The sequence below is a fragment of the Ruditapes philippinarum genome, unplaced genomic scaffold (assembly GCF_026571515.1).
Source record: "Ruditapes philippinarum isolate M1 unplaced genomic scaffold, ASM2657151v2 ctg7248_1_1_1_1, whole genome shotgun sequence".
Lineage (NCBI taxonomy): Eukaryota > Metazoa > Mollusca > Bivalvia > Venerida > Veneridae > Ruditapes > Ruditapes philippinarum.
The window spans coordinates 42974-65703 of NW_026864179.1; the positions used below are offsets into that span (position 1 = coordinate 42974).

General features: G+C 34.4%; 2 protein-coding genes across 3 annotated transcripts in view; one reads left to right on the forward strand and one right to left on the reverse strand.

Annotated features, from left to right (window-relative positions):
* Nucleotides 1-22730, reverse strand: part of LOC132724722 (uncharacterized) — a 56757-nt gene that overhangs the window by 24367 nt on the left and 9660 nt on the right. The window lies entirely within an intron of this gene.
* LOC132724723 (uncharacterized) lies at nt 7134-8537 on the forward strand. Its single transcript, XM_060709665.1, has one exon. The coding sequence runs from the start codon at nt 7134-7136 to the stop codon at nt 8535-8537; it is 1404 nt and encodes a 467-aa protein (XP_060565648.1).

The window sequence follows — 22730 nt, forward strand, 5'->3', positions numbered from 1 at the left end:
AGTTTCATGTTGATACCTCTTGTTGTTTCAAAGTTATGTCCCGGACAAGAAAAGGGGACGGACGGACGGACGGAGCCGGACGGACGGACAAGGCGGCGACTATATGCTCCCCCAAAATTTTTTCGGGGAGCATAAAAATGAAATCAATTGTAAACGTGTGACCATATAAATGATTTACAAATATTCATTAATTGAACAAACATTATTTTTTATCCAGTTTCCACTCCTCCATTTGATATGTTCTATAATAAGTTATTTCCCCGCACATGCAGTACATGTAACTGCGTGACACACAGAAAATCCCTTCCCTGGTTTGTGGTTATTTATGTAAATACTTTTTTATTTATGAACCAATTAAACGATATAGTGAATATAAAATCATTGTATTATTATAAAACACCGTATCAAGAAAAGTTAATAAAACAAGATTGCATTTGTAAAAAATGCCATGCCACCGCATAAATACAACACTAAATGGTAATGGATGAACACATTTTTTTTGTTTCTATACAGATTGCCATAACGCATAGAACACTTACCTATCTGTTATTATCAGATAAGTACCTTCAGACAATAAGATTTTTATTTTTTTACTTTATGATATAGTGACTGAAAATCGATGATCCCCAGGGGGGGGCAATTTTGACCCCAGGGCTTTAATTTGAATAATCTTGCTAGAGGGTCACTACACAATGTTTAAAGCAAAATGTCTCACCTCTAGCCTTTGTCAATTCAAGAAGATGATTTTTTTCAAGTTTTTACTATATACATGTAAGGAAAACCTATGACCCCGGGGCGGAGCTAGTTTTGACAGTAGAGGCAAAATTTGAACAACTTTGGTGGAGTACCTATAGATGATATCATATACTAAATATCAAAGCTCTAAGCCTTGTGTAAGAATTACTAACATTCCTAAAATTTTAATTTGCTCTCTTTTTGGCGCTAAAAGCTCTCGCGTCACGTTAACGTCGCCGCCTTTTTAGCGACGTCACGGACGGCAGAGTTTTCCGGAAGTTAAATAAAAAGATTACAAACAAGTTTATTTTTGAAGACATTAACGGTAGCGATATTTGATGTAAATATTATTATTACAGTTATATTAAGGATTGAAGAAATTAATGTAAATTGACAGGACACCATTGTTGAGAATCGCTAACGCTACGCATAGCTACAATTATATGAATTTTTAGAATGTGAAATAAATGGAATTACAAGATTGCAGCGCATTTCTTACTTGGTTTTCTGAATCCTGAACAATTCTCCACATTGTTTCGACTATTATATCGCTAAAAGAAAATAATGGGGACTACGATACTGCACGGAAATCGCGGACAGCGCATTTGGCACAGTTAACCAAAGATTTATAGAGAACTTGAAGAGATGATGTTAACCACTGAAAATGAGTCAAAAGTAAAAGAATTGTTTAATCGACTGTGCGAAAGATACGAAAAATTTAAAACAACACACTTTGAATGTTAAGACTTTTGCGACGATCCTAAAACTATAGAAACACTAAAGAAGAACTTTGAAAGTTGGCGAACGAACTTTGTAGAATTCAAGAAAAGATAAGCCGAATGGAATCCCGTAGCATCAATACCCAGTAGTGCAGTTTCATCAACAACTCGGCTAAGAAACGCAAAAGTTAAGCGTCTGATAGCTGAACAAACACTTAAGACTCTTAAAGAAAACAAGCTTTGGAGAAGGAGAAAATGCGATTAGAGGCAATACAGAAGGAGCTCAAAGATAAATCGCAACTACTGGATCAAGAAAGTGCTGTGATGGAAGCGAGGCTGGAGGAGTCAATGTGGGCAGACGAAAGCACGGTGATAGAAGCAGACGACATATTAGAATATGGGCATATTGTGCAGAAAACTATGGATTTTGGACATACTTATCGAAATGATAATGAAGCCGATAGCAATACGGCACGTTATTCTCGTGCTTGTCCCGGTAAAGATCACGAGGCTGCAGACGCAAGTAAGTTTGAAGATGTAACGCAGCAAGATGGCGGAAATAGCGCTTCCGGCTTGCATTCAAGAAGGATTCTATTTACCAAAACCGGAGTTACTGACATTCAACGGTTCTGCGCTTGATTATTGTAAGTTCATTAAAAATTTTGACACCAACATTGAGTGCAAAGTAATTGACAATAGGTTAAGATTAAGTTATCTTATACAATATTGCACTGGTGAGGCAAAATCTTGCATAGAAGATTGTGTGTTATTGGATTGAAATGTAGCGTATAACCGAGCTAAATCCATTTTGCAATCTCGTTATGGTAGGCCATATGTTGTTGCGAGAAGTCATATTGATAAATTGTTGCTTGGCCCTAATATTAATGCATCTGATGTTAAAGGATTGTCTCAATTAGCTTTAGATATGCAAAAATGTCAAATGACACTTTCACAACAAGGGGTTTGTTTCTGACGTAGATAACTCTGAGAATTTAAGGTGCATTGTAAGAGTTCTCCCTATGCATTTGAGATCCAGATGGGCAGAGGTAGCCCATTCAATTTTTGAGTCAGGGAGAGAAACTAATTTCTTTGAATTGACCAAATTTATTGATGTGATGAAAGGTCACGTGTTGCTAGTTCAGTTTACGGCATTGATGTTGTAAAAGAAAATGTCCGAGAAAATAAAGCGTCTGCGTCAGGAAATACCACAAAAGGTAAAATAACTACTCTGTCTACATACACAGAAAACCAAACGTCAAAATACAGTAGAAAATGTTTTTGTTGTTCAGGTACATGTTCGAATTAATCTTTATGTGATAAATTGAGAAAATTGTCTTAAGAAGATAGGAACAGGTTTGTCATAAAATCTAAATTGTGTTTCAATTGCCTCAAACCCAATCATATGTCACGCAAATGTAGACGGGATAAATTATGCACTGTGCCTGATTGTACCACTAAACACCAAATGTTTTCGTTTACACAATTGGTCCCCAAAGCGTCCCGATAATTCAATAACCCAACCTTCTGTTAATTGTGTGGCAGTTAATGGCTCATTTGCTAAAACCTGTCAAGGGATCATACCTATAACTGTAAAGGGTGGGAACGGTTACTCTTGCCAAACTTATTCTCAGCTCGACGATGGAGCAGACAAAACGCTTTGTGATGAAAGTCTTATACAGCAGTTGCATCTGACCAGCCGGTCTGTCACCTTCCAGATATCGACCATTAGCTCGACCGGAAGTACAACTTGTGGACAGGAAGTTGATATCAGCGTTTGCCCAGTTTCTGGAAATTGTGAAATTCATCTTAACAATGTTTGGACGGTTAAATAGTTACCTATCTCTACCCGCTCTGCAGAAACAAGTGATGACATTATTGGCGTTCCATACTTGTCCGATTTACAAATTCCCAAAGTAAAGGCTAATGAAGTCCGGATTTTAATTGGTACAGATTTTCCCCGAAGCACATATTCCACTTGAAGTGCGTCCTGGAAGCAGTCATCAGCCATATGCTATAAGGACACGACTTGGTTGGGCAGTTCGTGGGTCAGTCCCTCGTCTTTTTGTAGAACAGAACAGAACCAAACATAACAGAGCAAATATAAACTTTGGTCATTCAAATGACATAATACTGCAACAACAGCTCGAGCGTATCGATTCCTTGGTGCGAAAGGGTTGTAACTCATAATTTCACCGAAAATGGTTTTATGGTGTTTTTCAATGAAGGAGCAATATACACACATGTTGTAAAAATATTGAACTTGAAAGCTAAAATTAAACTACCAAAAAAGTATATATGTCCAAAGGTTGTAACCCAAACAGACATATTTTGTTGGCGCGAAACGGTTGTAACTTAAGTTCGCACCAACATTTTGATAATATTTTGAATAAATCCTACTGCAAAACAGTTGTATCTCAATATCTTATATCATATTCTGTGAAATATTTAGTGGATTCGTTCTTTCAAACTAACTGACAAGTTTATAAAACAGTCTCAGCTTATGATTCCTTGTTATTTAGTATTTACATTATAAATTGGTAAGCTTTCATTTAGACATAATACAAGAATTTGAATAACTTATACATATTTCAAACATAAATCAATTCCAATGCTTGTTAAAGAAACAATATCATAGTACATTGCTTTATTTGACTAACAGTTCTGTTATAGTGACTTTTTTTCAACATGAAAATTGTCATTGGTATAATGTTGCATTGTTTGCAAAATAGCAAGTAAAAGTAATGGACTTATTTTGGTTTTACGAAAATGAAATTACCGTAACTCAAAATAAATTTATTATAGATAATTGTCATACAATATATTATGATTGTATCATAGTTTGGAGACTTTTGAAAACAAGTTAAAAACGAGTTAAATTGCATACCAATACATGCACATTGCTTTAACTCACTGTCAGTCTGGAGCATGCTTGTTAACTGGTTCATTTTTTTCTGGTTTTTACATATTGTGACGACAGGGAAGGAGATAACAGTAGAAAAGTCATATTCAGATGCTTATACATTTGGTACTTTTTGCTTGGATGACTGGGAATTTGTTGGTTTATTTTGCCTAAGATACAAAAGAGAAAGAACATCAAAACAATCGGCAATCTGATTTATACTCTCATACAAATCCGACAGCCTCGTGTTTCGATGCTTTTTTAATTACTAAATGTTAAAATAACTTATAAATAAATTAAATAAATAAATAAATAAATTATACAATTATTACTCAATTCTTTATTTGGTTTTAAACTTACATGAATTACTTTTATAACTTACATGTATTACTATTGGAATATTTTCATGTTTTGTCAAAGACAAATTGTATACATTAATATTGTACTACAATTTATTTACGTTACAAGACAATGTCTGACTAGATATGTGAACACATTTTTCTTTGACAACATATTGTAAACAGTAAGTTTAGATACATATACATATGTATAGACAAAAGTATTACAATATATTCTAACACAACCCACATTTTTCCCTATTGAACATAGAAAAACCGAAAGTGTGTGTTATTATGCAATAAAATCACTGTTTGACGTTCTATATGTAGACATGTGACGTAATCATTATACACCTGACGTAACCACTAAAGATGTGACGCGCTGACAATAAGTACGGAAACAAATCAGGCGCAATTTACCTAACTACCATGTACGGCAACATCTATTTGTTGATGTCGTGTTAAAATCGAAATAATATATCCAAATCGGTGATTTTATTGCTTGTCATTTAGATGCTGATCATTATATATTATTCCCCGCATCCGAATTCCAAACAGTGATGTTATTGAGCAATAAAATCACAGTTTGGGATATATTATTTCTTAAATAAAAGGTGTTTATGTGTAGATAATATATTCCAAACTGTGATTTTATTGCTCAATAAAATCACTGTTTGGAGGCCGGATGTGTGGAATTCCGAGGGAGTAGCCCGAGTGATATAATGATGCACATTCAATCAACAAACAGTGATTTTTTTTAAGTGATAAAATCACCAATTTGGATATATTATTTTGATTCTAACACGACATCAACAAATAAAATTTTAATGCTGTACCTTATATAGAGCTAAATTGCGCCTGATTTGTTTCCGTACTTATTTTCAGCGCATCACATTTTTAGTGGTTACTTTGCGTGTATAATGATTACGTCATTTGTCTTAATATAGATTGTCAAACAGTGATTTTATTGCATAATAACTCACACTTTCGATCTTCTATGCTCAATAGGGAAAAATGCGGGTCGTGTTCGAATATTAAGTAAAATATGTTATTGACCCTTTGTTTTCTGTCAGATAAAAGTAAAGTATCAGATATATATTCTATCTGCTATTTTAAAATCATTCTTAAAGATGTTAATCTCTTCCTCAGCTGTATGTGCGTTTGTGTGCACACCTGTGAATTGTATTGGGGTGGGGGGATTGCATTTTGTAATTGTTATTATTTGCAGGCCTTATTTTTTTCTCATTTTATTACTGACTGATTTATATCATACTTAACAATGAAATTTGGGACTGTAAAGAGTTGTAAGAATAGCATGAGCTTAGAAGCTTAGAACATCTATTATCATCTTTCTCATACTTTTGGCTTAATAGTGAAGAAGATCCTAGATAATGCTAATTTAAATAATAAAATTTGTACACAAAAGCACATCCTTGAAATTATCTAAGTTTTCAAATTAAGAAAAGCCTAGGTATAGAATAGATGTAAAATAAAATGAGAATGTTCTCATTTTCTAAAGGCTTATATTAACATCTTAGATGGTTTTGTCATTATGTAAGTTTACATTTTGAACTTTGATTCTTGCAAAAACAAACATATTTGGTACTTATGATGGGTTTGACAATCTGAACTGTGTGTCACATGGAAAAAATATTATATATAAAGTGAATTTCTTTAAAAAAAAATCATTTGACTGAAATTTTATTTTAAAAACATAAAATTTGAAGGTTTTTCACTGAAATATCCAGGCCATATGTTAAATTAGTTCATACTAAACACAACTAAGCTTGGATCTGTTCATTTGACCCATTACATTTATCAGAATTTAAAGCAAAAATTTAGTTACAACCCTTTTGCACCAAATCATTTTTTGAATTTTTTTATTTTTTTGGTGCGAAAGGGTTGTAACTGAAACTTTATCAATCATCTCTTTATGCTGACAAAATAAAATAACCTTTCCAATCAATTATATATCAGTAAATGAATGAAATCTAAAAACCAAAATTAAAGAAGTATTTATTAGAACGTAAAAGAATAAATAAGTTTTTTGTCTCTCCTGAATAATATTGAGTTACAACCCTTTCGCACCAAGGCATCGGTATGTGGATGTCTGACTTCAACGATGTTAAATTCTGCGATAAAGAGTCAATGTCCATCGAAGATAAAAGAGCGTTGGACGTTATGGAATCATCCCTTTCATATGTAGATGGTCACTATAAGATGGGATTACCTTTGCGGGCAGACGATATAAACTTACCAAATAATTTAGCATTAGCCTATACACGTTGGAATCAACTTAAACACAAATTGTCTCGTGATAAATATTTACATGAAATGTACACCAAAACGGAGAGTGAGTACATTAATAAAGTTTATGCAAAAGAGGTAGATAATAACGGTACAAACTCTAAGCGCATATGATACTTACCCCACCTACCTGTGATGGACGTTAACAAACCAGGAAAGGTTCGTGTGGTATTTGACTGTGCCGCAAAATACAACGATACTTCATTGAATAACCAGCTCCTTCAAGGTCCAGATTTAATGAACAGTTTAGTAGGGGTACTTTTAAGATTTCGTGAGAAAAAGAAAGCTCTGTCTGCTGATATAGAGGCTATGTTCCATCAAGTTCATGTGATTGAAGAAGACTGTCACGCACTCCGGTTCCTATGGTGGCCTGATGGGGACATGTCTGTACTTCCTAAAACTTACTGTATGCAGGTGCATCTGTTCGGTGCCACATCATCTACTAGCTGTGCAGCTTATGCATTAAGAAGAACAGCCAGTGACAACGCGAATAAATTTCCAGATGAAGTTATAGAAACTGTTAAAAGAAACTTCTATGTCGATGATTGCCTGAAATCTGTAGATTCAGAAGAGAAAGCGACAAAGTTAGCAGCGGATTTACAGTCACTGATGAAAATAGGAAGTTTTAGACTTACAAAGTGGATCAGCAACAGTAGGTTAGTCATTGATACAATTCCCGATTATGAACGTGCACCAATGGTTGTAAGCCTCAGTCCCGAAAGTGAACTTCCTTATGATCGTGTATTAGGCATTAATTGGAACGTAAATGACGATTTCATCACATTCAAAATCAAGAAAACAAATAAACCTGTAACTAGACGCGGAATGCTTTCCATAGTTAGTGCGATATTTGATCCACTAGGACTTTTAGCACCAGTGACATTACGAGCAAAGGCTATCGTTCAAAGCTTGTGTAGAAGGAAATTTGGTTGGGATGAAGCGATTCCGCAAATTGATCATGATGAATGGCAACGTTGGATAATAAACTTACCTTGTTTGGAAAACGTTCGAATAAGCAGTTGTTTTCAACCAAAATATTTCAGTACTTTAAAAAATAAACAGTTACACGTTTTCAGCGATGGTTCTAAGACGGGTTACGGCGCATGCGCATATTTACGCATTACTGACGAAAATGATAACACTGCATGTTGTCTAGTGCTTGGCAAGTCCCGACTCGCCCCGATAAAACAAGCTTCGATACCGATACTCGAACTGTGTGGAGCTGTTGTGTCATGCCGCCTGTATGCCATGCTGAAAGAAGAACTTGATTTGAAAATTGACAAAGTTGTTTTCTGGACAGATTCAATGATCATTCTTGGATACATAAATAACACTTTAAGACGTTTGAAGACTTTCGTCGGGAATAGAATTAGTTATATTCATAAAATGACGAGTCCAGAACAGTGGCGCTATATCGACTCCTGTTCGAACCCCGCTGACATAGCATCAAGAGGCATTGATCCTGGCGATAATACTAGCATTTCTTTGTGGCTTAATGGACCAGACTATATGGCACAGGACGAGTCTACTTGGTCTTAATTTGTAAACATAAACGATATCGCCGCCGACGACTCCGAAATTAAAAGAGACGTAGCAATAAACGCCACTGGGGTATACACTGGGCCGACTATATTATTCAGACTGGAACAGACTACTTAGAGTGTTTGTTTGGTTACAGAGGTTTGTGACATACTGCAGAAGTCAAAATAAAAATGAACCAAATTATGAAGACCTCAAATTAGCACAGATACAAAATGCTACTCATGAAATTGTTCGATATGTACAGAAAATCAATTTCCAACAAGAAATAAAAGACTTATTGAAAGGAAACCCGGTAAAAAAAGAATAGCAGATTAGCTATGCTTAACCCTGTGATGAAAAATGGACTCATCCGAATGTCTGGAAGACAAATTTACACTGACTATGAAAAAGCCCCTATAATTCTTCCCCACAATGATCACGTGACAGAGCTGAAAATTCACAATAGCCATAGCAGCAATGGACATGTAGAATGGCAACACGTTCTAGCAGAAATACGGTCAAAATTTTGGATTTAACGTGGTGCTTGTGCTGTTTAAAATACCATAGGAAAATGCGTTGCTTGTAAACGACAGAGAGGTCCATTACTCACTCAACAGATGGCGCCACTTATCCCAGAGCAGACGACACCTTGCAAACCACCGTTTTCATTTGTCGGAGTGGACTACTTTGGACCATTTATAGTAAAATTAGGTCGATCTAGCGTTAAAAAATATGGTTGTCTGTTTTCTTGCTTGACAACGAGAGCAGTGCATATAGAAGTAGCCCATAGCTTGACAACAAATTAATTCATAGCTGCCTACCAGCGTTTCACAGCGTTCTTGTGACAACGGTACCAACTTAGTTAGTGGAGACAAAGAACTTAAGAAATCCTTAGAAGAGTGGAACCAGTCTAAGATCGGCAGATATCTGTTACAGAATAAGGTAGACTGGCACTTTAATCCACCATACGCGAGCAATATGTCTGGGGCATTGGAGAGAATGATAAGATCTACACGCACCATTTTGAAAGCTCTTGTCAAGGAACAATTTTTAACAGACGAGGAATTACTCACTTTCATCGCAGAAACAGAAAGAATTCTAAATGATAGACCAATCACTTCCATGAGTAGCGACCCTAGAGATCTTCCAGCGCTCACACCAAATATGCTTCTTTTAATGAAATGTAATGCGAGTATTTCAAGAGGTGTTTTTGAAAAAGAAGATGTATACAGTAACAAATGGTGGAAACAGATACAATATTTGAGTGATGTATTCTGGAAAAGATGGATCAAAGAGTACCTACCTTCTCTTCAGAACCGACAAAAATGGCAGAGAGAAACAAGAAACATGAAAGTAAACGACATCGTACTTGTAGCAGACGATACCATTCCACGAGGGCAGTGGCCACTTGGCAGAGTAACTGAGGTTTTTAGGGGTAGGGATGGGCTTGTACGCAAATGCCTTGTCCGTATAAGAAATTCATATGTCCTCAGACCAATAACAAAATTATGTCTTTAAGAAGGAACAGAGTAAATAATAGTTGCGTTAACATTTTGTCAAAATACATTTACTGATGTACAAAAGCCTTCTTTAATTTAATTTTATTTATTTATATTTTTACGCGTGGATTAGACATTTTAACAACCCAAAAAAGAATTTGATATACTATAATATGTATTGTACTTCTTGCAAGAGCATGTTCTTACCATGACTAGATAGCGGTTGTAAATTATAATAATTGCAAAATTCTTTGATGATATTTATATTTGTGTCATGTTATACATTTTCAAAATAATTACGTATATATGTGCATTGGTGGTTTTTTAAATAATTATTTTTATTTTCATTTACAAAAAATATTAAGTATGTAGATTTATACATTTTTGATACATATACACAACGTTTTAGTATTATTTTTATTTCTTTTCTACTAGTTTTTCTACTACATATTTTCAAATCATATATATTTGATAAGTAAATTATTGATATTTTGAGAAAACAAAATTTGCTTAAGTGCTATTCTTATTTGATGAAATTAAGACATTTCATTGAGGGCACTGTAAGAATTATTAACATTCTTAAAATTTTAATTTGTTCACTTTTTGGCGCTAAAAGCTCTCGCGTCACGTTAACGTCGCCGCCTTTTTAGCGACGTCACGGAGTTTTCCGCAAGTTACATAAAAAGGTTACAAACAAGTTTATTTTTGAAGACATTAACGGTAGCGATATTTGATGTAAAATATTATTATTACAGTTTATATTCAGGATTGAAGAAATTAATTAAATTGACAGGACACCATTGTTGAGAATCGCTACGCTATGCATAGCTACAATTATATGAACTTTGTAGATGTGAAATAAACGAAATTACAAGATTGCAGCGCATTTCTTACTTGGTTTTCTGAATCCTGAACACCTTGTACCTTCAGACAGTAAGGTTTTTTTTAATTTTTAACTATATGTACATAATGAAAATCAATGACCCCCTAGGGCAGGGCAAATTTTGACACCGGACTTATATTTGAACAAACTTGGTAGACACTCATTAGGAGATGTTTCATGCTAAATATCATAGTCTTAGCTCTTTGGGTTCTTTTAAAGAAGATTTTTTTAGTTTTTACTATATGCATATAGGGAAAATCAATGACCCCCTGGGACAGGGCCAATTTTGACCCAAGGGCTTTATTTGAACAAACTTGGTAGACACTCAGTAGAAAATGTTTCATGCCAAATATCTAAGCTCTATCTCTTAGGGTTGTTTAAAAGAAGATACCTAAAGATTTTTCTTTCGGTTGCCATGGCAACCAGAGTTCTGCATGGAATTAAATTCTTTGAACAATTTTTAAAGGTGACCACCAAAGGAACATTGAAATTGCTTAAGTGGTTTATGAGGAGATGTCATTTAAAGCAAAAGTTTACGGACGGACAACGACCGGACGACGGCCGGACGCCGGACGAAAAGCGATCACAAAAGCTCACCCTGTCACTTTGTGACAGGTGAGCTAAAAATTGTAAACTAGTTACCATATAAATGCTTTACAAATATTCATTAATTAAACAAACATTATTTTTAACCAGTTTCGATGCCTCCATTTGATAACTTCTATAATTAGTTATTTCCGTGTGCATGCAGTAACTGCGTAACATACGGAAATTCCCTTCCCTTGTTTGTCGCTATATATGTTAATAATTTAAATAGTACCACCCTTATTTTATGCATGGAATGCACTCATGAATGATCAACCTTTACGATATCACACTTTACATGCTTGTTTTCTTGTGAAATGTGTGTTTTTCTTTCAAATTTTATTGATGTTTTCCAGCAGATTCTTTTGGTCGAGTGTCCGACTGATTTCAGGGAAATAAAAAAAATCTAATTTTTTAAAGCTTTTTTGGAGTCGAGGAATTATGATTTTCCGCGGGAAGGCTGGCAATCACAAACAGAGAGTGACCTAATATTCGAATCAAATTGTTAAAAGGCGTTGAAATACATTTGTTTATTTGGAAGATGGACAAACCCTACACATCAAATCCCCACACCTCAACATTTCACAGAGTGGACAAAACCCCACACCTTTAATTTTATAGAGTGCACAAAACCCTAAACCTTTCACTACTCATTTGTATAAACCATTGATTGAATTTAAAATAACTGACACTTAGAATAATCAATGTTAATTAAAGATTATTGAATGTTTGTTTACCTTTTGATATTTATTTAACAGTTTGTAATAATTATTTTTATTATTAATACACGTGCACGATACATACCTAATCGCTAACAATTGCCGCGTAATTGATTACCTTTTGTAAATATCATAATTATGAAATATTTGTATTGCTTTTGATGAAATATAGCAAGTATATGCAACAAACAATAATTGAAAAAGTACACTATCATTAATGAAAAATAATAAGTTAATGAATCATATATAATATAATAAAACTATTATGAAAATCCCCATTGCACCGTTATTAAAATATCTTTTACAATATCCTATTTTTAACATTTCTAAAATAATGGAAAATAAATCATTTTTAAATGACTATTACTCATTATTCTCAAATTCTTAAGTTATGCTTTTTTATCTACCCATAAGTATGTCCATTTCACCGTATATTTAGAATCTGATATATTCAGTATTCCACATAAAAAAGTCAAAATTGTACAGTATTATGTATAAAATATCGACAATGCCAACTTATATAATGATTACAATCTTGCACTCTGTTGCGTCAGTTGCAGCAAATAATCTCCGTTGCGTATTTTAGTGGTACCGTAAATAAAGGACATTGAATGAGTGTAAGTTAAATACTGAATTTATTACACGAGTTGAATAAATTATATTATGCGAGACTCTTTATTCACAAGTGCAATAATTCAGTAATGAACTAACACGAATTTAATATTCTATTTATCAAATACTCAAAATAAAGACCGTTTAAAGTGAAAAAAACAGAGTCATTATTCATTGATGCGCCTAAAGTATAACGCTAACAGCGCGTCTTTACACTATGTTTGTATAATGCTAATGACGTCACGTCAAAATATATGCACGGCCTTGCAATACCATATTTACAGTCGCAAAATCGGCAAGGGTGTGTAATACATTGTCGACTTTCATACAATTTTGAAAAGTGCCATACTGCTAGACAATACATTGGTTCTCAGCTAGCCGTACGTGACTTACGTACGGCTAGAACTGTTGGCTAGCGGTGCAGGCCTGAGCGGCTATAGATAATTAGAAAGTGTGGGGTTATGTTCACTCTCTAAAATTTAAAGGTGTTTTTCGACTATTTCAACTAATTGTACTGCGCAATAAGATATTGTGGTATTTTTGTGTCTGGGCAATATGTATTGTCGCCTCTACGTACAACATAAGAAATACCTTTTCTGTAGTGAAATTTGCGCCGGGATTTTGAGCGCAAGCTTTGAACCGTCTTAAATCATATAAGAATTCATTTTTGACTGTAATACATACATGTAATGATTTTTATAGAAAAGTAAACACATCCCTGATGTACCATCAAAATAAAAACATCGCCGCATGTCACATGACAAACACCCCGTTTATAACTACACTGGTGTGTATGCGGTACTGCGTTATTGAGTAATGACGAAAAAACTCTTAGAAAAATATCAAGTTTAATGTTATAATCAAAACATTTATTTATGCAAAAAATAATAATTATGAAAGGACGAAAATATTATTTCATTGGAGCTGATGCAAAACTAATTCATTATTGTTAGAAATTTATGTCAGTCATCATTATCTTTTAGAAGTTACTCTGTAAACGGACTCCACAATAAAACTTTTTGTCTATTAAAAAATGTTCATCTTTCAAGTAAATAAAGGACAAGGGAGCTATTGAAATCTATAGAAAATTCTTCCATGATTACAATAAAAAAATAAAAATGTTTATCAAAAAAAAAAAGTTTCTCCACATTATTTTAAAGATTTCAATCAATTAGAAAAATATTTAAAGATTATTTCCGGGCGATTTTTTTATGTAACACGATCTATAATTTAAAAATTAATAATTAAAACTGTTTAATATTTTTTTTTAGCCACGCAAAAGAAATTGACAACATTCATCATGATTCTAACAATGATAATTCTATATATTTATGCACGGTACGGGATTGGACCAAGCAATATAAAATCTTAGCGTTCATGTTTCATTACTGTAGCAACATCACAATATCATATTATTATATTTATGGCGGCGTTGGTACACAAATGAGACGGTGAAATGAAACTAAGGTGGTTTACTTACTTCTTAGTTGATAGACTGGCGCTTTTTGTACTGTGAATTCGTTTAATTATATTGCTGAATAAATTAAGAGTTTTAATCGCAACATTTTACACATTTACACTGAAATCCACGTTTCACCACGAAAAGGTCTCCTTTTGGTTTTGACGTAAAAGCGAGATTCTGCCCCAGAACGAAAATATCTCAGAATCAAACTTTGGCACGTCAATATATTGTGACTAGGGTTTTGACGTGACGTTTTTCCTACATTCGTTTATTTAGAAGGGTATATTTCCCGTTATTTCCTTATTATTTGCTTATATTTTTTCAATTATTATTATTGATAAAATATCAAGCTCCTGCAAATAAACATAGGGGGAGATAATTTGCCATTTCTGCTTTCGTTTTCGGTACAGACAAATTTTGATAATCATACCCCCATACAATAGGACTAGCTGTTACAATGGTTAATCAATATTAAAAATTCATTTAAGGAAGAGCTTAACAAAAGCCTAATTATTAATGTTTGTTGCATTTTAAGATTATTAGTCTCACGCAGAAATTCCCCAACTTACGTTTTCAATTGATAAAATATTGGTAATGTGGTGCTCACGGACATTGGTACGAGATAGGTTGAGTACGTAATTATTTGCTTCATAACATTGATTGGCTGTAACCCCTGGCGGCAAAAGGCCCATTGGGATTCTGGGTGATTCCTCTAGAAGCAGACATTGGTGCTCCATGCAACATTGACCAGGTGAAACTAATTCGTTCATTAGACAGGTATAATTATTAGTGCATCCAGACCTGGTATACAGACATCTAGATTGGTAAGTCATTTACTTATCATATGGTAGGTTCTACAATGGTGGCAGCGGTTATTTGAGTACCACTTTTGCAAGTAAAAATCGCTACCTGCAGAACAGCTGATTTTAGGTAAGGCATTTTTGTAAACCAAAAATAATCGAACCTTGTGTCTGTTTATTTTATTTTTATTATTACGGGTGTAATTGGTCTAAAGACAATTGCATCTATTTCATTAGGCACTTTTTATGTCTAATTTTCGGGTAATTGATTTATTATTCAAATTTGGAGGATTTTTTCCGTGGAGACACCAAAGGAAATAGCCAACAGGTGTTTAGTGTGAAATCACCAAGTCAGTTTTGTGCTTTTGGTCTGCCATCGTATTTTATTAAATTTAACATTAATTTAATAGAATATTTTGTTTATTTTTTGATTAATAAGTTTGTAGTTGTTTTCTTGTAATTGGTACACAAGTAATCGAACCATGTCAATGCAAGATGACTTGACAAGCGTGACAGACACTTCATCAATTAAAGATGAGCCCGCTGCAGGTTCCCATGGACCTGTAGCGGTCAATTTTGATGATATTGACAAGCTGATGCTGATTCCGAAAATCAGTAAAAAGTTAGCTATAGTCCTGATATCGGTGAGGGAAAATAGTGGCAATATCACACCAGAGATTGTGTCAGTTATTTGCCGTAAAATTTTTACGGAGGATGAGCTAGCGCTTATTGATTTTATGTCCAATAAGTGTTGGCCAGCTGAAGAGAAAGAGGAAGAGTTGAGAGAAGCCAGTAAAGGGCTTTCCCTAAGGCGTGAAATGGATGTGGCTTCTCAGCTTATGGCAAAAGGTCCACAAATGGATAGCCAAGGTCAGGAACCTAAATCGGGTGAAGATGCATCTTGTGGGGACCCTTATCTGAGTAGTAGGTATATCCCAAAGGACATTGATTTCTCTTCAAGGAGGGGACGAAATTCTTGGCACGATCTAGAGGAACAGAATACCCAACATGTGGGTTGTCATGGTGAGGCCGACATTGATAAACCATCATACCCAAGGGAGTTTGGGGCACAGCACAGTCGGCCTATGGGTGCCAAAAGGTGTCGGCCCAGCTTGTTAATGAATACGTTGAAATCATTACCAGGCATCTGACGTTTGATGGGATAGGCTCCTGGAAAGCTTTCATTTTCAAGTTTAACAGGTTTGCCGAGGCCTCTAATTGGTCAGAGGAAGAAAAACTCGATGGTCTTTCCTGGTGTTTGACAGGAAAGGCCATGGAGTACTTTGTCATTTTGAATGACACAGAAGAGGTAGACTCATATAGGATGCTTAATACTGGAAGCGCGGTATGGGCAACATGATTTCCTTGCTGCGTTTCAAGCACAATTCCAGCAGGCTTGTCAAAACCCTGATGAGTCTTTGGAAGATTTTGGAGAACAACTGTTGATTCTGGCGGTAAAAGCATTCAAGGTCTTGCCAGTCTTATTTATTGAAGAGCAAGTTATTAGTCGTTTCTGCAAAGGGCTGCTTGACAAAGATGCAGGGCATCATGTTTGTATGTAGTCCCCGTCTAGTGTTCAAGGAGCAATTCAAATTGTAAGAAAGTACCACCAGGTGTACAAGACCATGCATGATAAGGCAAGAAAGGATACTAGGCGGCGCGATGATGAAAATTGCGTTGTTTTTGCGGTCGAAGCTACATCGATTAGCTCATCTTCCACCCTGGATAACCTTACTGTAATGAGGGCGATCCAACAGTTGGAACACAAGTTTGATCAGGTAATTGGTTTAGGAAATCATAAGAAAGGGCCTTATGTGTGTTTCAATTGTGGGAAGGAGGGGCATTTTAGAAGAAATTGTCCTGATCAAGGGTCTGGGTAAAAGACTGTTTGTGGTAAGGAATGACCGTTCTATTTTGAGGTGGCTTATGGGGTTCCGGGAGCCACAGGGGCAATTTGGGAGGTGGTTGAAGGAGCTGTCTCGGTATGGTAATGTGTTGCAACACTGTCCAGGTTGTGAGCATGGGAAAGGGGGTGCAGTGGCCACAAGTCCGGACGTGGGTCGAGTACCATGTGGGATCACATCTGGATGAATTGCCTTGTGGTAGGTGTATATATCAATAACAGAGCCCAGGATAATTGGGGATCCTTCTTGAGGAGGTAGATGATAATGTGCATCTAGTCATGGAATACAGACCAGAAATTGACATTAAATCTGGGGGACTAGGCGAAGCACAACTGTCAACGGGTCTGAAGTTTGTACGCCATCTGACACCAATGATGGGAATGGCAAGCCAGACCTTGCAACAAAAGTCTCTGATGGAGAGAATTTACCAAAGAGTGTAACAGTCACCAAAGGGAAAATTTGATACTGTAAAACACTTATTTTTCGCGAGAACCTTATTTCGCGAATTTGAGGCAAAATGTCGAAAATAATTATTTCGCGTCAACATGAATTCGCATCTTCCCGAAAAATGTGAAACCGGATCCCCGATGTCATTTGGATATTTTCTGTCCTGTCCGTTCACTAACTTTGCGTCGTTTATTATGGGACGAATGCGTATCGATTTTTCTGATAGCTTGCTAACCTTCTTGTAAAGTGAAACTGTCTGTCTAAAAATATGTCAATAAAGTTTGATAATTATTTAATATGTGTTCACTTTGTTTGTCATGTATTGTCCCTAATTTCCCCAGCATGCAAAGTATTAAGGTTTCACTGATTAGCCATTCAAAGGCAAACAGACAAAAATCAATTAAACGGTACTGTAATTTGCCTAACCTCAAGTAAACGATTATGTTCACCCTCCGGCTTAAACTGTAGTACAATACAATATGATACAATAAATAGAAATGTTACAAACAACTCGCAGGTGCTAAAAGTATTTGTACCAAATACCAAAACAGTTATTACGGTCAGTTATAGGCCGGTATTGTTCAATAGACATTGACCTTGATAAATTGTGTTGAAAGTTTAATTAATCCATTAAGTTGGACAGATTTTCACATTAATTGGAACAATCTGTAGAAATACCATTACAATTTTGTGAGACACATTAATTTGTTTATACTTAATTCTAGTGCAAGTCACAGCTAACTTCCTTGACACAGGTAATATGCAGCGAAGAGGTTTTTTTCCAAATCCTCAATAATACCAAATTGTTACAGGTAAATATTTCAAACTAGTAATCCGTACGATATGTATATGCTGCAAGACTTGAATAGCTACATGATGTAACTAGAACTGGTTTCGATAATTTCCCGCAGATGTTTATCCATGTGTACGCATTTTCGGAATGTGTTAATTTTCGGACAAGTGTATAGACAAAGTGAAATATTCGCGAGAAATATGAATTCGCGTCTTAGAAAACTCGCGAATATTAGCGAAAATAAATTTCTCGCGAATAATAAGTGTTTTTATTGTAGCTTGTCAGTTGTGATATGTTAAAGTATATTGTCATCACTGGGCTAGGCACCAATTGTAAGGTTGAGGCAAGTTAGTGCCTGGATCTGATGACCCTGAGCACTAGGGTGTTCTGTAAGTATTGCCGAAGAGCAAAAGGAGGCTATTTCTGATGATCATAGCCTGCCATCTTCAGGTCATCAGGTTGTAACATGTATTAGGGAACAAGTTAAAGAGGAGTATACCTGGTATGGTTTTGGACATGATGTGAAACTGCTTGTTTTATAGTGTAAGGCCGGTAAGTCGACTGACAGGAGAAGTGCCATTTGACAATTGATTACCAGGCAGAATCCCCCATGGAACAGGTACATGGGATTGTTCTTGTGATGGTGGATCAATTCACTAGGTGAGTTGGATCTATACCTCTTGGGATCAGTCAGTGGTGGCTGGAGAAGTTTCACAACATATGTGTGGAGCTAACTGCTGTGAGCTGCCGGTCAAATGACCGTTTGGAGACGGTCATTGAGGTGAGTATTCCAGACTCCTGGAGACCAATGCTCCATGTTTCAGTCCGCCGAAAGGTAGTAGTTATACTCCAGATATGATCGGTGGGGTCACGTTGCACGTTTTCCAACTGACTGGTTATCGCGCTGAGGCTGTGCATTGAGGGGAGGCTGTTGCTCTCAGTGGACAGGTCTGATTAATCCATAGCTGCTTGCTTGGGATCAATGGTTAGAGGCCTCGAAACATCTGAGATTTAAATGTTTCATTGGTATAGGACCTGTGATCTGCAAATTGTGGTTATTGCTAGAATAGGCACCTTAATCACAAGGTAGGGGAATCGTAACTTATAGTGCTAATTGAAAAAAGCAAGTTGTGGCAATACCAGTACTGGTTAAAACGAGGAAAGTCATCCCAGAAATAAGAGCCTGTTTGGTTAGGTCGTCAGGGTGGACCAACACCTTCAAAGAGGATGGGGAGGAGTGTGGTGCTCAAGTACCTTGGTACGAGATAGGTTGAGTACGTGAGTATATGCTTCATAACCTTGATTGGCTGTAACCCCTGACAACAAATGGCTCATTGGGATTCTGGGTGATTCCTCTAGAAGCAGCCATTGGTGCTGCAGGCAACATTGACTAGGTGAAACTAATCCGTTCATTAGACAGGCATATTAGTGCATCCAGATCTGGTATACAGACCATTTACTTATCATATGGTACAGTAATTTACCTAAGCGAGTTAATTATTTTTGACTTGTTATGTTAATATTTCATTTAAGTAATAAATATTTTATTTATTAGTTACCATATTTCAAGGTACTTTTCGCAATATTATCCTCCATACTGATTTTTCCAACTTTACAGCGCATGCGTACTGTAAACGAACGCTACTAAATTAACGGTTAAGTTACCAAAATCAACTTTTCATTACCGAAATCAACTTATAAAATCACAATTAAGCGTTTTATTATATTTTTTCATTATAATCTATTACAATAGGTTTAGTTTGACTTTCATGCAAAATATCAGTTTGAAATAATTAATAATTATGAAATTAGAAACAAATAACTAAATATCAAGATTATTCCCTGATTTGCCACGAACCGAAATATATGTTACAATACCGAAATCGTCTTGTAATATCACAATTAAGCGTTTTATTATATTTTTTCATTATAATCTATTACAATAGGTTTAGTTTGACTTTCATGCAAAAAAATCAGTTCGAAATAATCAATAATTATGACATTATAAACAAATATCTAAATATCAAGATTACTTCCCTGATTTGCCACGAACCGAAATATATGTTACCATATCGAAATCGGCTTGTAAAAATTAAAATAAGCATTTTAATAGACATAATTATTCTAATTTGTTACATTGTTATTGATACGTTCATGTAGCCATCGGTGTTTGTCGTGAAGTACTATATCTTAAATATTATTATTCTGGTGTTATAATTTAGCATGTGCAAAATTGTTTATTTTGTGCACTTCAATACGGATTATATTTGAAATATATTGATAAAGTATCTTTTCGCAATTGAATTTATAGATAGATAGTTTTATTTCAATCATATTACGCTTAAAAGCCCACGATGACATGATAATAGCATAATACTAGACAACGAACAGTGCATATACATATGAAATACTTAACATAGCATGATGACAATATCGGAGAAAATCATAACGACAAACTCTTCAAGTATAAATACATTAATGTTGTGTTTAACTTGCATATATATGTATAGTATCATTTGATATGAATGTAATCTAAAACATATATATTTGATAAATGTTTAAAGTTTTAAACCTATGTGAAAGTATATTCATTCATCAAATAATAGGTTATATACATACATGTACTGAATAAATCCACGATTCTTGCCGCATTCTAAGACAAGAAACATAGAATATAATTGATGCATATTTAATTCATTTGTAATGGTTATAACGTAAATATATATCGGTCTTACCGAAAAGAAACTGCAAGACTGATAATATGTTATAAAATAACAATCATGTTCAAAATGACTTATTGTTATTAATATGTTCGTTTTACATATATACGTTTATTTAAGATGAGATATTTCAACACAATGAGCACATCGCATCCAATGAAATAAATATGCATACTAAACAAAGTATCTTTAACATTATTCATGTGTCATAGCTCTTTCGCCATAGAGACAAAAGAAAATTTATAAAGTATCAAAAGTAACCCTAGAATATATTCATCTTTTGAAAGAATATATATCACTTAAATTAATATAGTATGCATAGTTTATAGAAAAAAAGACATTTTACTTAACGGTATACTTAGACACTAAATTATATTAATAACTACATGAGATTGTTTCAACTAACGGTATTAATAAAAAATAATTATAATTTTAACAAATAATTAAATGATAGAATTTCTTAGTTTAAAAGCTTTTTCAACAAATATTCCTAGGTTTCTTATTACTTTTTTATTTTCTGAATTTAATAATTCAATAAATTTATACATATTTGGTCTGTTCCAGAACTTCTTGTGAATGTAAGTGTTTCTTAATTCTGTATATAATGAGCATTCAATAACAAAATGGTATTCGTCTTCAACAGTATTGCATATTGAACATGTTCTTTCGTTAAAAAGTATTCTGGTTGGTTTTGCCCACCTACCAGCTTCTACTTGTAGTCTATGAGAAGACACTCTCAGACGTGTTAATGACTGAACAAATTTATTTGCAGTAAAACAATCAAGATATGGTTGGTACCTAAAGAAAGAAATATTTCTATAAAACAAAGCTCTACCAGAATTTGATAATCTTGAGTTCCAGTTCTGTATAAATTGGTCATTTACTGTTTGTTTAACTAAGGACAAAAATATCTTATCATCACCTACACCTTGATATAACCATGCGTCAACAAAACCTAGTGAACATAACAAATCTTTTAACATTGAACACCAATTTTGCCTATTTTCATACTGTTCAAAATCATCCTTTAACAAAGAGTAAATAATGAAGACATACTTGTTTCTTCCCAAATGTAATATTTTTAACCACTATTTAATAATATTCAAAAAATGCACAATTTTAAAGGATACCCGACCTAATTCCCCATAAATAAAGTCATTTTGTGTAGTCTTTTTAACATCCATTTTTTTTACAAAATTGTAAATGCACCCTTTCAATTGATAAATCATTGACAAAACCACACACTTCGCTGCAATAATTTAAAATCGGAGATACGAGTTTATCAAATAATTCTAATTTATGTTTTGGTTGTAAATAGGTAAAATTGCATAAATTTTTATTCAGCTTAAATACTGTTTTTTGCGCTTGACCTGCTATAGTATTGTGGGCGGTACTTAATGAACCTCCACTTGTAAAAACAACACCTTAATAACAAAAAATGTTCACAATCTGAATAGACTGTTCATTGTATAAAAATTCTAAATTTCGTGGTAATGTTCCACCTTTTTTAAAAATCATAATTTTTGTTTTAGAGACATTCACCTTCATTTTCCACAGTTCACAATAATTGTATAATAAATCAATACTTTTTTGGAGTTCTTCAGGTGAATTTGCGAATATAACAATATCGTCTGCGTATAGTAATAAAAATATTTTAAACATGTTTACATCTAAGCCAGTCATACTACCATGTATAAAAACATCTTCAAGGTCATTTATGAACATAGAAAATAAGAAAGGAGATAGACATTCTCCTTGTCTTACTCCTAGTAAATATGAGTATTCGT

Coding starts and splice junctions, on each gene's coding strand:
- LOC132724723 (XM_060709665.1), top strand. CDS start 7,134: ATGGACGTTAACAAACCAGGAAAGGTTCGTGTGGTATTTGACTGTGCC.